Source organism: Bactrocera latifrons, unplaced genomic scaffold (assembly GCF_001853355.1).
Source record: "Bactrocera latifrons isolate USDA-ARS-PBARC rearing strain unplaced genomic scaffold, ASM185335v1 scaffold_41, whole genome shotgun sequence".
NCBI lineage: Eukaryota > Metazoa > Arthropoda > Insecta > Diptera > Tephritidae > Bactrocera > Bactrocera latifrons.
The window spans coordinates 283,334-299,618 of record NW_017537057.1 but is presented as its reverse complement, the minus strand read 5'-3'; the positions used below and the strand labels follow the sequence as shown (position 1 = coordinate 299,618).

Genomic DNA, 16,285 nt, shown 5'->3' with positions numbered 1-16,285 from the left:
TAATATTTTTATTTAATTAACGCATTTCGTTGAACTTTTACTTGTAACTGTTTGTATGTGCTTTTAAAAATGTTCATAGTTAAAATAATATAAATTTACTTTGTATTAAATTTTAGTTTTAACATTTATGCTTTTGTTTTTTCTTTAGATTTTAAGTTTCAACGATGACAATCAATTTGCATACATATTTACATATTAAACATATTATAAAAATTTATTTTATCTGTAAAACATAACATGAAAAGAAAATAAATACATATTTACGTCCGAAAAAAGACTTCTCAATCATTTTACAGTGTTCATAAATCATTATAATTAAAAATAAGTAAAAAATTGGCAAAACTTAACAGTTATGTGTGGAGTAAACATTTGCGAAAATATAGACTTAGCGTCCGAAAGTATGCAGCTACTGCTGCGAAACTTAAGACCTTTAAATTATTGTACCCAAAACTGAAAGTTTCATAATAATCAGTAAGATTTGGAAGTTTGCATACCTCCAAGATGCCAATTTTTGAAAAATTGCTATTTAATTCATGAAAAGCATATTTTGAAAATTTTCAGAGTTTTCCCAGATCAGCGGAGACAGTTAAATTTTAAAATTTACTGCACTGTCAAGCTGACAAATTCCGAAATATAAAATGAAAATGACAGAAACTACAACTGAAGCGCCTGAAGGTATGCTAGCACTGGAATTGAATTTATGAAAAGCATATTTTGTAAATTTGCTGAATTTTTACAAATAATTACAAGATTTAAAACATTCTGCTGAATTTATTTTGCTCAATAATTATTATTAATCAAAATTCCTCAATATTCAGCGCTGTGGCATTAAAAATCCAAATTTTTTAATTCTTGGCAAAAAAGAAAATTGGTCTCCTTATTCAATTTGTTGGTCTGTTGAATTCACTAGTGATGTGGTAGACTTAATTTGAGTGCTTTCAGTATCAAAAACAAGTCGACAAGATTACGAGAATTTCTTGTTGTTGGCAATACAGGTCAAATTTGATCAGATAGTACAAAAGAATATTGGACAAAAAAGGGAAAAAAATTAAAATAGAATAAGGCACAGCTAGTTGCTTAAAATTGTACTTCATACTCTACTAAGAGTTAAGTCGATAATTAATATCTATATGCTCAAAAAGACAAGACAACTTCTACAAAATTTCTCACAGTATTTACTTTTTAGTTTTTCAAAATTATTCAAAATTGCGATGAGAAAAATTAAATTAAGTATTCGTTAAAAAAAAAAAAATATTTTCTATCGATCAGAAACATACTCAGGTTCGTTCCAAAAATTAAGCTAAAATATGCTCAAAATAGTTCCAATATAAACATGGATTTTTTTTCAAAACATTCAAGTATTAAAAAAATATCACAAAAATTAACCTCAAAATATTTCGAATATACAAATGGCATTTCAAAATTTTTGTCAAGTATCAAAAAACATTACGAAAAAATAACCTCAAAATTTTTTCGATTTAAAAATTGCGATTTCAAATTTTTTTTCGAAGAAGTTTCAAGTGTCAAAAAAATAACCACAAAATATTTTCAATACAAAAGTTGTATTTCAAAACATGTTTATCGCAAAATTTTCAAGTGTCAAAAAACATCACGAAAAACCAACTTCAAAATATTTTCAATATAACAATTCGATTCCAAATGATTTTTCGTATAATTTTCAAGTGCCCAAAAACAACACGAATTCAATGAATTTGCTATTTTTTCAGAGTTTTAAAATAGACTAATTCAATGTTCGAAAAAATTATTAAATATAAATAAGCGCTAGCATAGAACATCATATCATTTGTGCCTAAATATTCTCCAAACATATTCGCCCCATTTAGTTACCAAATATCATGCCTTGTTATAAATATCGACCCATTTTTGCTTTTGCTCAAGTGAGTTTTCTTCACATGAAAATCATTATAAATCACAGCCATAAAATTCACATTTTTAAAACGACGCATAAAAACACTTATGAAGCTACATACCTATCACCACCACCTAAAATGCAAAACAAGTTTTTTTTATTGCTTAAGTGTGCATCAAATTTTCAGCTTCCACTGTCAGATATAACGCTTTCATAACCAAAACTCAAATTAATATGAGTGTCTGATAACCAAGACATAACCGTCTTATAACCAAAACCTCTAATCAATATAAGTGCATAATAACCAATATATAACCATTTTATAACCAAAACTGATTTTTTTTCAATATGTGTTTTCTGTTATATCGCTTATCCTTCGTCTGTAAACTTCTGAAAAGTGGAAGTGAAAAGTTTTGCATTTTAAGTGCCGATATGTACATAGAAACGCATAACATAATTTCTTTAAAAAACTTCTCAAACTGTTTTAAAAAATTTCAATTTTCGAACGCTAAAATAAATTTTATATAAAATCGGACGAAATTTTATGTTTTAATAATTTTTGTAATTAAATTATTATTTTTTTTTTAATTTAATTTACTTTTCTGTTAACTTTTAGTCTAATTGATTATAAAATATGTGCATTTAAATTTTCGTACTGGAAATAATTTTGTAACACATAATTTAAAGCTAAATAATAATGAAAAATACACATACTGCATACTGTTTATATACATATACATACAAACGCATATAAATTATTCATTTAAAATGTGTTTTTATTGTGTTTGACTTTATTTTCATCACAAGCCTATCATAATACATACACAAATACATATATAAATATTATATATACCATTGAAGTTATTTTCATAATCAATACCATTTAGACATACCTACATATACACATAAACATACTATATAAGATGCTTTAAAAATAAAAATAAAATTGTAGATTTCATAAATAATTTAGTTTTTAACGCATTTACATATAACAGTTATTCGATATAAATAAAAGTGCTTACATATAAAACATATATTTTATATGTTTGTATGGAAATTATTTGTTTTACACAAAGTTTAATTTATTTTAATTGGATTGTGATTGGTTTGTTATATAATTTTTATTGCATATTACTACTTTAATTTTATGTCTGCGGATTAGACAGTTTTATTTAATTTTTGCTATTTTATTCCCTCTTTTGTTCTTCATTTAAGAATTTGCTGTTTATTTTTTCTACTTTTAAGTCCCTTCAGCCGATTTGTACTAGTTCTATTTTTTAATTTTGTTATACAAAATATAGTAAAAAGAAATCCATTATTCTTGCTTTAAATTCTATTTTTTTTCATATAATAATCCGAATATGGCCTAAAAGACACCGTTTTGTTTGATAAGTCGTTGCCATTTTGAAGGCAATTTCAGAAAACCTCTCTCAACGAAATTCACGTCCTATTGACTACAAACCGGTACAGCCGATTTTCATAAGTTTCTTTGGGGACGAATTTTGCGCCAGCAAAATTATTCGTCATACTCAAAAATTCACTTAGTATTCACTTGTTGCAAAGTCCGCACTATAAGCTGGATACATAAGCACTTTCCATTCAAGCACCCAGAGCTTTTGGTGAGTCACTTTCCATGTGTGTGGCATGGCGTTGTGCTGATGGAACAGAATTCCTCTCCTACTGCCCGCTTCCGGCGAAAGAACATTCTTTGGCATTTATTTTTTGAAGAGTATCTCTTTCAAATGTTGGTCGCGACTACGCCTCAGATGGTCCATCCGTTGCTTCCAACTTTCGATCAGTCGTTCGATCGTTTCGACTGATAACTGGCGAATGACATGCGTGCTGTTTTTCTTCAAGGTCTGATAAAAAGCGGCATTGTCCGCATAAACGTTAAACTTTACACATCCCCGCCGAAAACAGTCTCACGGCGTGATATCACATTATCTTGGTGGTCAATCGAAGGGCTCAAAACGTGAAATTATCTGCTCACTAAAGTGTTCTCTCACTGAATCCATTGATTGATACGATGTTTCGGAAGGGGCGTCATCTTGTTGAAACCAAATATCGTCGATGATACCACCCGTTCACAAACCACACCATTTTGAATGAAAAAAAAAGTTATATTCCTTAGGTGAGTCCAAGTTTTTGCAAACGACGCCGAATCGTCTCTCAATGATATTCGTGTGCACTTTCAGCTATGGCTGCTATATTTATGCTAATAATGAATGTTGGATCTCAAGATATTGGTTACTTCTTAGATTGCTTTGTGTAGGTTGGACTACTGTGCAGGACAAAATTCTATTATGCTCATGGACAAATTTTTCAAATCGGCTGCATCGTCAAAGCGGCTTAAAGTCACATAGGACTGAGCTTCTAAAGACTCACAACATGCTTCATTAAATCTAAATTATTTATACGGATGGGTTCAAACTAAATAATCGAGTAGGAGGTGGTGTCTTTTCACCAAAATTACATACCAGAATCGACTTCCGACTACCAGATCACTGCAGTGTCTTCCAAGCGTATATCATAATAATGAAACAAAGCCTTCTTGTTCAAACAATGTGCTCACCAGAGGAAATATATTTAGATTATGCAGATAATCACTAACCTTTCTTAATGTTTCATCGAAGATAGTGAAAGAATACATTGAACTCTTTGTGGATCACGATAAACCTACAAAGGGTTCAAGGACAGGATAGCCGGGGCAGGTGCCATTTTAAATATTTTACCATATATGTCCCTGGCCACTTGTAGATATTTAATCTTGTTCAACAAGCAGGCAAATGCACTGAAGAACTAGTTCGAGTATATACAGACAGGCGAACAGGCAGACAGAGAGTTCGACGAATATTGTTAAATCCAGGACCTCAAACTATATAGTATTATTTCAGAAATATTTTTTTAATACCTCTTATGTTAAACCCAAGCTCTTTGTAACATGCCATTAGMAGACATTACATTACCAAACATTTTAGAAAATTAATATTAAGTTATTTGTTATCAAATAATTTCACGCTGCACTATATAAATTTATCTATACAGTAGTATATTTCTCTAACTTCTAGTATATATTATTATTCATTCACCACATAACCGTACACTAGTTATTAATTGCAACTAAAAATCGTAGAATTTCTGTGCCCCTTTCCTTGAAACACCCAAACCACGCTCCGAACTACTACCACCTACTAAACGCTTCCTCTCTTCCTCACGTATATACTTGCGATTTTAGACCGCTATAAACTTAATGAAAACATTCAAATTTGCTTCTTTACTCAAAGCTCTTACTAAATCATAAGTTAATTGCGTAATGAGTCAGACGTAGATCTCATTGGTAGCAGTCATTATGGAGAGACAGGGTGATACCATGTGTTGCTGATATTTTGTTTGATAATTTTCTAAGGCTTATGGTTGACAGTATAGTTATTTTTATTAGCATTTAATTAAGTAAACATATCTTAGGCTAAAGCAAAGCGTTTTACAAAAACAATTAAAATATATATGCGTTTTATATTCTCGTTTCTTTTTTCTTGTTTTTTACCACACCAACATTACTAATGCTAACTAAACTGAAATTCCCACCAAAAAAAATTCTTTCAAATCCATCAACAATCAATGGCGATCAACAATATGTGCTACAAATATACATACATATATGCCGAAATGTGTACAAAATTGCCGAAAACCTAACCAAACTACCGTATTCTCCCACCTTTTCATCCGTAAAATTATACAAAACAATAAAAAAAAAATACAAAAAACACTCATTTGAAAACATTTGCTCGCAATCAAAAAACAAAACAAATATATAAAAATGCATCGAAATTCTGAAATTTAGCGCCAGAACGCTCGTTGAGCACCGCTTCGCTAGAAGATGTCTTAGCCTCACTATTAGGACTGCCATCGTCGTCAGCGTCGTCCAGTGGTGGAGTGCAGGGCGTGAACGTGGGCGCTGGTGCGGGTGCGGGTGCAGCTCTTGGCGCTAGCGTCGGCGTCGGCGTCGGCGTCAACGTCAACGCGGGGCCCGCCGCCACAAGTGATCCATACGCTAGATCCACGACGACAGGTATGAACCTGTAAGTTTTCTTCCATCACAAAAATATACTCGTACATACAAACATATGTATCTACTACATACTCGTATTCGTATTCGTAAACGTATATAGTAAAATATATAGACATTTAAGCGCAGCTCCATCATCATTGCGGCTCACAATCGTATCAATTAATATATACTTGTAATTATATAGAATCAAATATAATAGATAGAGTTTTGAAAATATATAAATTTAAGCGTAAATCCAAACAAAATTCGACAAATATTAACATTTTTTTATACATAATAATTTACGATTTGTTACTGTTGTGTTTCGTTATATACTGTGTATTAAGAGCTGAGATATTGGGCAGTCGAAAAAGTCGTTTCGTATTTTATTAATAGAAGTCGTTCTATCATACCATATAGTGTTGGAAAGATGAGATTTTAAGCTTCATTTAAGCAAAGAAATAAATTCGAGGAAGTTGAAAAAAAGTTACAGATCTTCAAAAATTATTAAAAATAATGAAGAAATTCGCTATATTTTGAATTTTTTGTATAAAAAAGGGAAGAATGCCACGCATGTCATTAATGAAATTTGGGAAGTGTACGGAGCACAACAATGGTTCGCTTGCTTCCGTTCTGGAAATTTCGAAATTTTGATTTACACTGATGAAAGTTTTAAACTGACGTAATAATGTCTCTACCGGAAAAAATTACAAAAAATGGGTGACCAAAATATTAAATATTTGTTTATTTATTTATTATTAAATATAAAAGAAAATAAGTTGAAGATTGATTAGAAATACGAAAAGACTTTTTCGACTACCCATTATTATATTTGGATTTATAAATCAGTATATTCCTATTGTTTGATAAATATTAAAAAAACAATTTAAAGAAATTTTATATATTTGATCTGTCTCTTATACACATCTAGATACACACACACACACACATGTGAACGCCTATGGAATGTAGCGCTGGCAGCAACAGCAAACACCAGCCAACTTTTTTCACCGCAAAACCAAAATTTCTACACACACACGCATATACACGTGTACACATGCGTGCACACACACACACACTTTGAAGCTAACTTTTCTTATTGAAATTGAAAATATTCTNAAAAAAAAAAAATAGAAAGAACGTAAAAGCAAGCAAAGAACGAATTCTTATTTCTAATTCTTAAAAAAAAAAAAGAAAAAAAAACTTAAAAGAAAAGCTCTCCAAAGAGAACTCTTTGTAGCGAGAAATTAAAAAACAGAAAGAGGACTTTATTTGAACGGTTTCAGAAAAGCCAAACCCTACCATGAACTCCTTACATTTTTGGTTTCACTTCCTTTTTAATTAGTCTTAAAACAATTACAATAATATATAAACCCTTATTATTTAGATTTATTTTCATTAGGTGGATTATTTAATAATTATTACACTCATACAGTTCACTGTCTAGTAGTTTCAAAATATTTCTCTAACATATAAGGAAGGGCATTTTATACTCTCGCATGCAAAATGCTTTCAAATGTTGCAAACTCCACTCCGATAATTGATGAGTTCTTTTAATGACAAACTCATAAATTCATGTCTCGTCGGCAGTGATATGCTCTATATGAATGTGAGATTGGAATTCGCACGAACAAGGATATTCAAATAGACCTGTTTACGGTACTATTTTTGGGAAAAAAATCAGCTTTATCGGAACGAGTCGAGCAAGAACGCGTTTCAAACTCAAAATATACACTAAAATCATTCGAACGGACTCGCGGGAGATGTCGTAGTCTCTTGCCATATATCTAACACTTGCAAGAAGATCTTCAAAAACGATATCCTTAATATTTTCATCTGTTGAAAAGATCCAAGGTCATTCAGAACGAGGCATGTCTTCAACGATTTCATGATCAGTTTTGAAGGCTTTGTACCACTCGTAGGTTTGTGTTTTTGATGATAGTGGATCAGCCTAAGTCTTTTCCAATACAAAATCAGAATTACAGAATTTAGGACAAATTCTTTGTTCGATATTTTTATTCATTGACAAAATCGCAACACACTACTGAGATGTACCGACTTAAGCACCTGTTGCAAACGACCTGGTTGACTGATCGCGCTCATATTTGGCATATTAATAAAGCACACTCCTACAAACTCAGAAAAATACTCTTTTTCAAATATCATTTACCCAGGCAATTTAATTAAAATTTCTGGGTGCTTTCTTGCCGCAATGTAAACCTTCCTTTATTATTTATTTACTTTTATTTTAATTTACTGAATTATTTAAAATTTTTACACTCACACAACGAAAATAAAGGTAACGGAGATTGATTGGCATACAAAATATTTAGTAACAAGTAAGGACAGCTTAGTTCAAATGTAAAGGAACACTTTATGCTCTTGCAAATTGCAGGGATCAAAAACAGAAGCTTTTATATTAAAAATTTTGCGACAGAAATCAGCATTCATTATTCGATGAAATCAAGAATGGATTAGAATAAATAAATGTGAAATTATAGGTCATACTTGTAGATTATTATTATTATTTTTATTTTATTTATTATTTCCCTTCGAGACAGCGAAAATTTTACTAAAATCAGTCTCAGATAAGTTAAATGTAATTCAAACTCAACCGAAGGCATTAAGAGAAGAAGTAAAAAATGTCAAATACCGGGTTGGAATTCATTATTTTAGGAAAATGCGCCTTAGACCGAGGTCTTCCATTACAATTTGCCGCCAAACAACAGATTTTCAACAAAGCATTACACATTTTGACCAAGCTAAACCGATTAAAGCCAGATGAAAAGTCAGGAGCCATTATATTGGGTATATTGGAACTAGGGATAGTTTGGACTTGTTATAAAAGGTGATCCATTTCCATGTTCCCTACTTTTTCAAAGAAAAATCACAAAACTTCAAACAATGTTTATTATCTTTCGAAAAACATTCTTTGGCGTTTATCTTTTGAAGATTATCTCTTTCACATGTTGGCCGCGGTTACGTTTCAGATATTCCATCCGTTGTGTCCTATTTTCGATGACTCGTTCGAGCTTTTCGACTGATAACTGGCGCGTGATATGCCTGATCGTTATCGTTTCAGTCTTCGTATAGTTTCTCGCATCCACTCTAACATTAATCTCAGGTGTAGAAATTTAAATATTACACGTACTGTACAGTAACATGTTGCAATTCAGCTAGTTTCTCTTAACAGTTCGAACTAATAATAGTAAAAAAGGATGAATCGTAACAGTATTATAATTATTATTATTACTATTATTTTTTTTTTGCCTCTATGAATCTGTAAAAATTGCAAATTATTATTTTGTTCGCGGAAAGAATTTTTCAACACATTAAAAATATATGGCTTTTCCACATAGCTGTATTTTCTCATGCTTCAGCAATAAACTTAACAGCTGCCAACAAATTTTGCAGCTAAAAATGTTAAGTCAATGCTTCTAAAATTATTGTATTGATATATTAGTTTAATTCTAATTCCAACCTAATTCCAAAGGCCAATAGATCCATTAAAAAAAATTACACAAATAACTTTAGAGTACTTCGTCAGTACGGCTTAAGAATATTTGTATAATATCCCTGTTACACTAATTGGTTTCCATGTGTAAAATTTGAGGTTAGCGACGTTCTTAGCAACACCGCTTTCTAGCTTATATTTTGTATATTTTTTGGCTTTAACTCCTACTGTTTTGATATTGCGTCTTCAAATTCTATAGAAGATTAGACTAACCACCAGAACAAAATCGTATTCAAAATGAAATTAGGGAAGCTTAGCAAAGATGTATATAAATCAGGTTGCACATATTTTGTAGCATAATATATCGGTCGAATTTCGTAAAAATTTAAAGAAATTCTTTTTTTTTTGGATTTTCAAAAGTTCTGGTCTCCGAAGAGAGATGTTACCAAAGAAAATTGCGTACGCTATGAAGCAAGTAGTACGGCTGAATCCTTCCAAGCATGCTCAACTCATTCCTTCGCGTTAAAAAAGAACTCCTGTGAACATGTGCTTTTAAAAACAATTTTTGTTTGATACTTTCGTTGGGAATGCCTAGACGTTGTGTACTGCATTAGAAGTTACTTAGCAAATGTTAACATTGTTAAAAAAAGAGTTAACAATTAAATATTGCCTCAACCCATGCACATTCTCTTCTCATTCGCAGGCGATTCAGCTAGTCAGTCCCTGGTAACATTCCGTCATATGCCGCAGCAGCAACAACCACCACAAATTCCCCAATCCCAGACGCAACTACAGCAATCCCAACAACAACTACTACTAGTACAACTACAGGCCGAACAGCAGCGTTTGCGCCGGCGCAGTGAGGGCGATGCACCGCAACAACAAAAACAACAACAACAACAGCAACAAAATGCCAAAACCAATTCGTCAACCGGCAACAGCATCGGCACAACGACGCAGCACACCAACGTTGTCGGGTACTACCAAGATGCCAGCGTCAACAGTCACCACACGTCAACCGTCGGTGGCGTTGGAGGTGGCAGCGGTGTCATCGGCGCCGGGAACGCCACGCTGTCGACGCGCCGTGTCTCGCTCGGCGACAGTTCCGAGTCCAATAATAAGACCACATCCGAGCTGCAGATCAAGTGCCGCAACACCAAGTGCGATCGTAGCGCCACACCCGCAGACGCCAAAAAGTATTACAAGTCATGCCACAATTGTACCCATCTATATTGTTCGCGTGAATGTCGGCGCGCCCACTGGGAGAAGCACCGCAAAGCATGTCTACACTCACGCGCGTCGAATTTGTGCCGCCAAGTGTTAGCCACGTGTAAGGATGATGTCGATTCGCAGCGCCATCTCAGTTTGTTAGCGCGTAAGGGCTTCCTGTCGCAGGGGCGCGGCGTTGTGCGGGTGCTCTTCCGTTCCGCCGAGGCGGCTGAGAGTTTCATCAAGCACGGCTTTCAGTGTATGGGCGAGGCGTCCTATGTGCGTTGGCCCGATCTGATGCCCGCCGAAATGGGTCTCGAGCTGTACTCGGAATTGCTGAAGTTAAGCACCGAATACAAGCCGGACTCCAAGATGCTCATCTACGTGGCCATATGTGTGGTCAGCGAAGCGCCGGGCATGGGACAGGCGCCAGTACGCTGGGAACGCCAGCTGGTCTCGCGTTGTGCCAAACTGAAACTCTGCAAGAGCATCCTAGCTGAATTGGAGCAACAACATCAGGCCCTACAACTACAACAACAACTGCAGCCGCAGCCACCGTTAACAGTGGTTGCCGTGCCGGAGCCCACCACCGAGATACTCATACTCACATTCAATCCAAGTTTACGTTCAAATAACGGTCACGGTGAACTCATACTCTCCAATATCTTGGATATCTTGTCACGACGTGGTGTGCTCTTGCGCAAACATTATCCCGAAATTTATCAACGCCTGCAAACCTTCACCGACGGACAAACGGATAAATTCAATCCGGTAACCTTGCATCCGCGCGACTCACAAACCGGCAAAAGCTTCGTGTGCATCATTATGCCAGTCCATACGTCCGACAATGATGTCATCAAGTTGCCGTCGGCATCGGATGGCGGCAATCGTGTGACCACCATCGATGTGGGCTCACCGGCTGCGTTGGCACAACTAGATGACGACGAGCTGCTCACACGTTCTACAAGTTGATTTTTAAAAAGCAACGGTCGTAGTGGTACCAAGAAACGCTCCTCGTCGACGGGCTCGACCGGTTCGACGGCGTCGGATCTCTTATTGATGTCCGCAAGCGCGGATGGTGCCGCCTGCTCTTTGACGCTGGAAAGTACACGCATGTAGAGGGTGTGTCATTTGCTTCAAGGTCATATCGGATATAGGAACGCAGCTTATGTAGTTTTAAGACAGTTATATTAATAGCTATACATACTAATATACACAAAACATGCATATAGTCTTATAATCAATCTCTCTTATAGCCTGATTATCGAACAAAAGAAGCTTCCTCTCTTAGCCACATTTAAAGGAACGCATACCGAACTCGTATTTAGACACCGCACACCGCATACAACATAACTATGAACTTTATACAAACAAAGTCTCTTTAGAAGTATAATCGGGAAATCTTCCACATTTCGCTCATATCATGCTAATTTTCGGAAATCGTCTAATATTTATGCATAAACATACATACAAGTACAACAATACTTCTTCATATTCGTATTTAGCTAGATAATATTTGTGTTATGTGCTTTCTTAGTGTTAAACATTTGTATAAATATAAGTCAAGAAGTCATGGGTGATTATGAGATAATACAAAAAATTTATTGGTAAGCAAGTCAATAACGAGATATTGTAGGATTAAATGGAAGAGATATGGGAAGAAGAGGAACAAAAATAGATGTCTTAAATATCTGTTACACATTTTTTAACCAGAACTAATGTTTTAAATAACTCCGATTGCAAAACAATTTTGAAATGTGCACGAAATTTCGCGATACTGAAAGTTTCGAAGGAATAATTGGTAATACATATAGTACATTAAAAAGGTAGGTCTCGGATCATTCACCTTTGAACCTTTAAGGTAAATAGCTTGCATTACGCGGATTTCAAGGACTTCTGAGAGGCTCGAAACTTCAAAAGAAAGAAAGGTATTTTGTTAAAAATATTAGGTCACCGAGCCTATCGTCTTTAAATCTTGAGTAGCAAATCGCTTTCATCCAGGGATATTAATAACGAACAGAACAAATTGTAAAGCTTACAGGTCGTATCGAAATCTCTTACTGATTTTTTACTAAGAGACCCACTTCTCTGTATTTTGTATCCGTAAATCTAACCTATTACAATTCCTTGAAATTCCAAAACTCGAGTATTCGAAAAACATAGAATTCGATGAATTCCTCCTTTAAATTTATAAATCCCAGCTTTCCAAAACGGACAAGCTTATGAATTCCTTATCCAACCTCACAGTTTTCGAAAAAACATAGAAATCAAGGAATTTCTTCTTCAAACTCAAAATTCCAGTATTCGAAAAACATGACATCCTATGAATTAATTTCTTTATTTTCAAAAGCCCAGTTTTCGATAAACGTAAAATTCTTTAAAATTTTCTTTCAAATTACAAAATTCCAGTTCTCGAAAAACGTTGAATACTATAAAATCCTTATTTAAATCTCAAAATCCCTGTCTTCGAAAAACGTAGAATACTATGAATTCCTCTCTCAAATAAAAAACATCTTTTCAAAAAATTTTGAGTACCATAAACAGTTTTCGAAAAACGTAGAATCCAATGAACTCCTCCTTCAACTTCTAAAACCCAGCAGTCGAAAATTTAAATTCCAGTTTTCGAAAAACGTAGAATCCAATGAACTCTTCCTTCAACTTCTAAAACCCAGCATTGGAAAAATGGCGAATACTATGATTTCCTTTTCCAAAATCGCGGTTTTCGAAAAACATAGAATTTAAGGAATTCCTCATTCAAATTCCTGAATAAGAGTAAACTGCTATGAACCCCTTCTTTAAATTTCTAAATCTCAGTTTTCGAAAAACGGAGTATCCGATGTCCCATTCCAATTCTAAAATCGCATTTTTCAAAAATGAAGAATTCTATGTATTCATTTTTTAAGCTTCAAAATCGCAGAATTCTGTGAATATATTGTTTAAATTTCAAAATATTATTTTTCGAAAAATGTGGGATACTATCAACTTCTTTTTCTTATGCTAACAACCCAGTTTTCGAAAAACTTAGAATTCCATGAATTTCTTCTTTAATTCTCAAAATCCCGATTTCCGAAAAACGTTTCTATCATGAAACCATCCTCCGCTTTCACGAAAGTTAATACAAACTTTAAGCAATTATATAAATGCCGTATAATTGCCATTAAAGTATTTGATTAATAAATTTTGAAGGTTCAATGGAATACTGTTATTTTAATTTACTGAAATATAACGGGTAGTTTATGAAATTGAACCATAAAACGATTACAAAACAAATATTTCACAAAAGGAATATATTCGAATATAATCAAGTTCTAAAAACCCCAAAGCCTTATAACATTTTCCAAGTACTTGGATCTAATAGTATCCCAGGAAGGGCAGGTGAATAACTAAAGTACAACACTGTAGCGAAATTACTTCAAAAAACACACTTTCGTAGTGAGAAACCAAGCTCTACCACAATGGAGACTTGGTTTACCCATTATGGGATCAATGTAAAGGATCAGGAAACAAGGATTATTAAAGGTGTTGAAAGCAGTGAGATATATATTGAACATAACCTAGTAAAAGACAGGCGTCATTTATAGATTACTTCAAATAACTATGATCTATTGAAAGATCAGATTGAGATCATGGGTTTCAGTTATAAAAATCAGATTTCTCAGAGATAAAAATCGGTTAAATGCTAATACTTTTTTCAGGTTGTTTTTTTAAATATTAGAAATCTTTTGAATATGAAATAGAGATGTCTTACATACAGAAGTTCCGACTTAAGGAGTTTTATTCTCTTGCAAAGCAGAAAACCCCTTTGTTTTTGTGAAATTTTTGTAAAAAGGAAGTTTGTTTAATAAATAATTTAAACTAATCAACAATCATAGGATGTACTTTAACCGTCCTTCAGGAGGTCTCCTTCACTCCTCATACGACCGCGATTACTGCCAAACCACAGAGACGCAACAAAATCCTCTAGTCGCAGTGGTTCTATTACGAACTCTCCATTTTCTATTTGAAAATATCGAAATTATTATAGAAAATCGTCTTCCCTCTATCATTACCTGACAAATATATCGAGGGAGATCGTGTAAAAATGTAAAGACTATAAAACCGTTTCGGTGAAGTTTGTCTCACGGGCTCTGAAAATCTAGTTTCAAAAGAAAAGAAAAAAAACGCGTTTAAGGTTTTGGGAGTCGATTACATTAAGTTAAAGAATTCTTTCATTAAATTCATATCTCCAAAACTCTTTGCGGGATTAACATAAAATATTGGTAATATATTTTCAAATATATTATACATTCTATATACTATACGGGCGAAAAAATTGATTTTTTCTATTTTTCGAAATTCACAGGTGGATATCAGCCCTGTAATAATAATAAATATTGAAACGAGACGCTTGAAAACAGTCAAATATTTGGATTAAGGAATAAACAAATTAAATTAAAAAACAAAATTTTCAGGGGTTCGCAAGCGGTAAATTAGAAAAAGAATATTGAGCGTTAAATACCATACTCTTCAGTGTATATATCCTTAAGCTTCTAGTGAATACCAAGTAATGTAAAACTAATCAAAAGATATAGAAAACAGAGCTAGGTTAAAAAATCGCTGAAAGTATATATATATATAGAAATTGTTAAATCAAAAGTTGAGTACTTGAAGGAGAAAAAAACATGAGAACGCATTAGTGGTGGCAACAAAAGCAAGGCCTTGGCGCCAGCACGCAATGGAGACGACTGTTTGGAAGCGTTAGAATAACGTAAAAATTCATTGCATGAATTAAGAAGAAACCTTTATAAACAGAGACTTAGTGAGAAATTAAAATAAATTCTAACATTTCGACGCTTAAACAGCAGAAACTGAAGCGACCGCACATTGGCGGCATATTTCTGTGTTGCGTTGCAATTAAAACGCCTTGCTTTAACTAAACTCATACTCATGCTTTCCCATTACGACTAACTAATGACTAAGCCGACATTTAAACTAGTAATTAATTACATGAGAAATAATAAAAAAAAAAACAAAAAAAAAAGTTAAAATAATAACATTTAAAGTAATTTTAAGCAGCTAATGGCCTTATTTCGTGAATTCGTTTCAATCACACTCACACACACATACATACACATATATGCATTGATGCATACATTGACATTGAACAAAATGAAACTGTAACAAAATTTATTCCTAATTAGTAAAATTTTTTAAAATTATTAAATTTATTTACTTAAGTACATTTTAAGCAAACAACAAAAACAAAAACTTTTAAAGTTTATTAAGCGTAACTATTGTCTTTAGCACTAATTTTGTTTTTGTGGTGTAGCTAATAAATAAGTGTGCTGGTTAAAGAACATAAATATTTTCCAATAACAAAAATTAACACTTATTGATGACATTATTATTATAATTATAAACTAAATTTGTGAGTAAATTATTTAATAAATTATGCCAAAAAAGTGCATTCTCACAATTATTTTTAACTTGGCGCCAAGAAACGGTAAGTAAAGTGATTAATAAAATAAATCTTTTTAAGGGAAGGAAGATATGATAACTGACTCACAGTTGTTGGAAACGGCCTAAATCGAATCAAGCATAACAGATCGACTCTCAGACACCAAAAGCTTTATTGCGATAACTTGTTGAAATCATACCCCGACTGAAGCAGTCAGATAGATGACGTAAAGATCGGAAGAAAACTCTATATATATTATAAAATATA

The 16,285-nt window shown here is 33.3% G+C and overlaps 1 protein-coding gene across 9 annotated transcripts in view; it reads left to right on the top strand.

Moving 5' to 3' along the window:
* Positions 1-15,684, top strand: part of LOC108972603 — a 228,897-nt gene extending 213,213 nt beyond the window's left edge. For 6 of the 9 annotated variants that reach the window (XM_018939245.1, XM_018939243.1, XM_018939240.1 and 3 more), the window contains 2 exons: positions 5,712-5,939; positions 10,076-15,684. In XM_018939245.1, the coding sequence (XP_018794790.1) occupies positions 5,712-5,939; positions 10,076-11,553 (1,706 nt within the window). In that variant the 3' untranslated portion in view covers positions 11,554-15,684. Of the gene's footprint in view, positions 1-148; positions 214-5,711; positions 5,950-10,075 lie in introns of those variants that run through there. The other 3 variants (XM_018939247.1, XM_018939246.1, XM_018939248.1) reach the window with 3 other exon arrangements.
* The last annotated feature ends 601 nt before the right edge of the window (positions 15,685-16,285 follow it).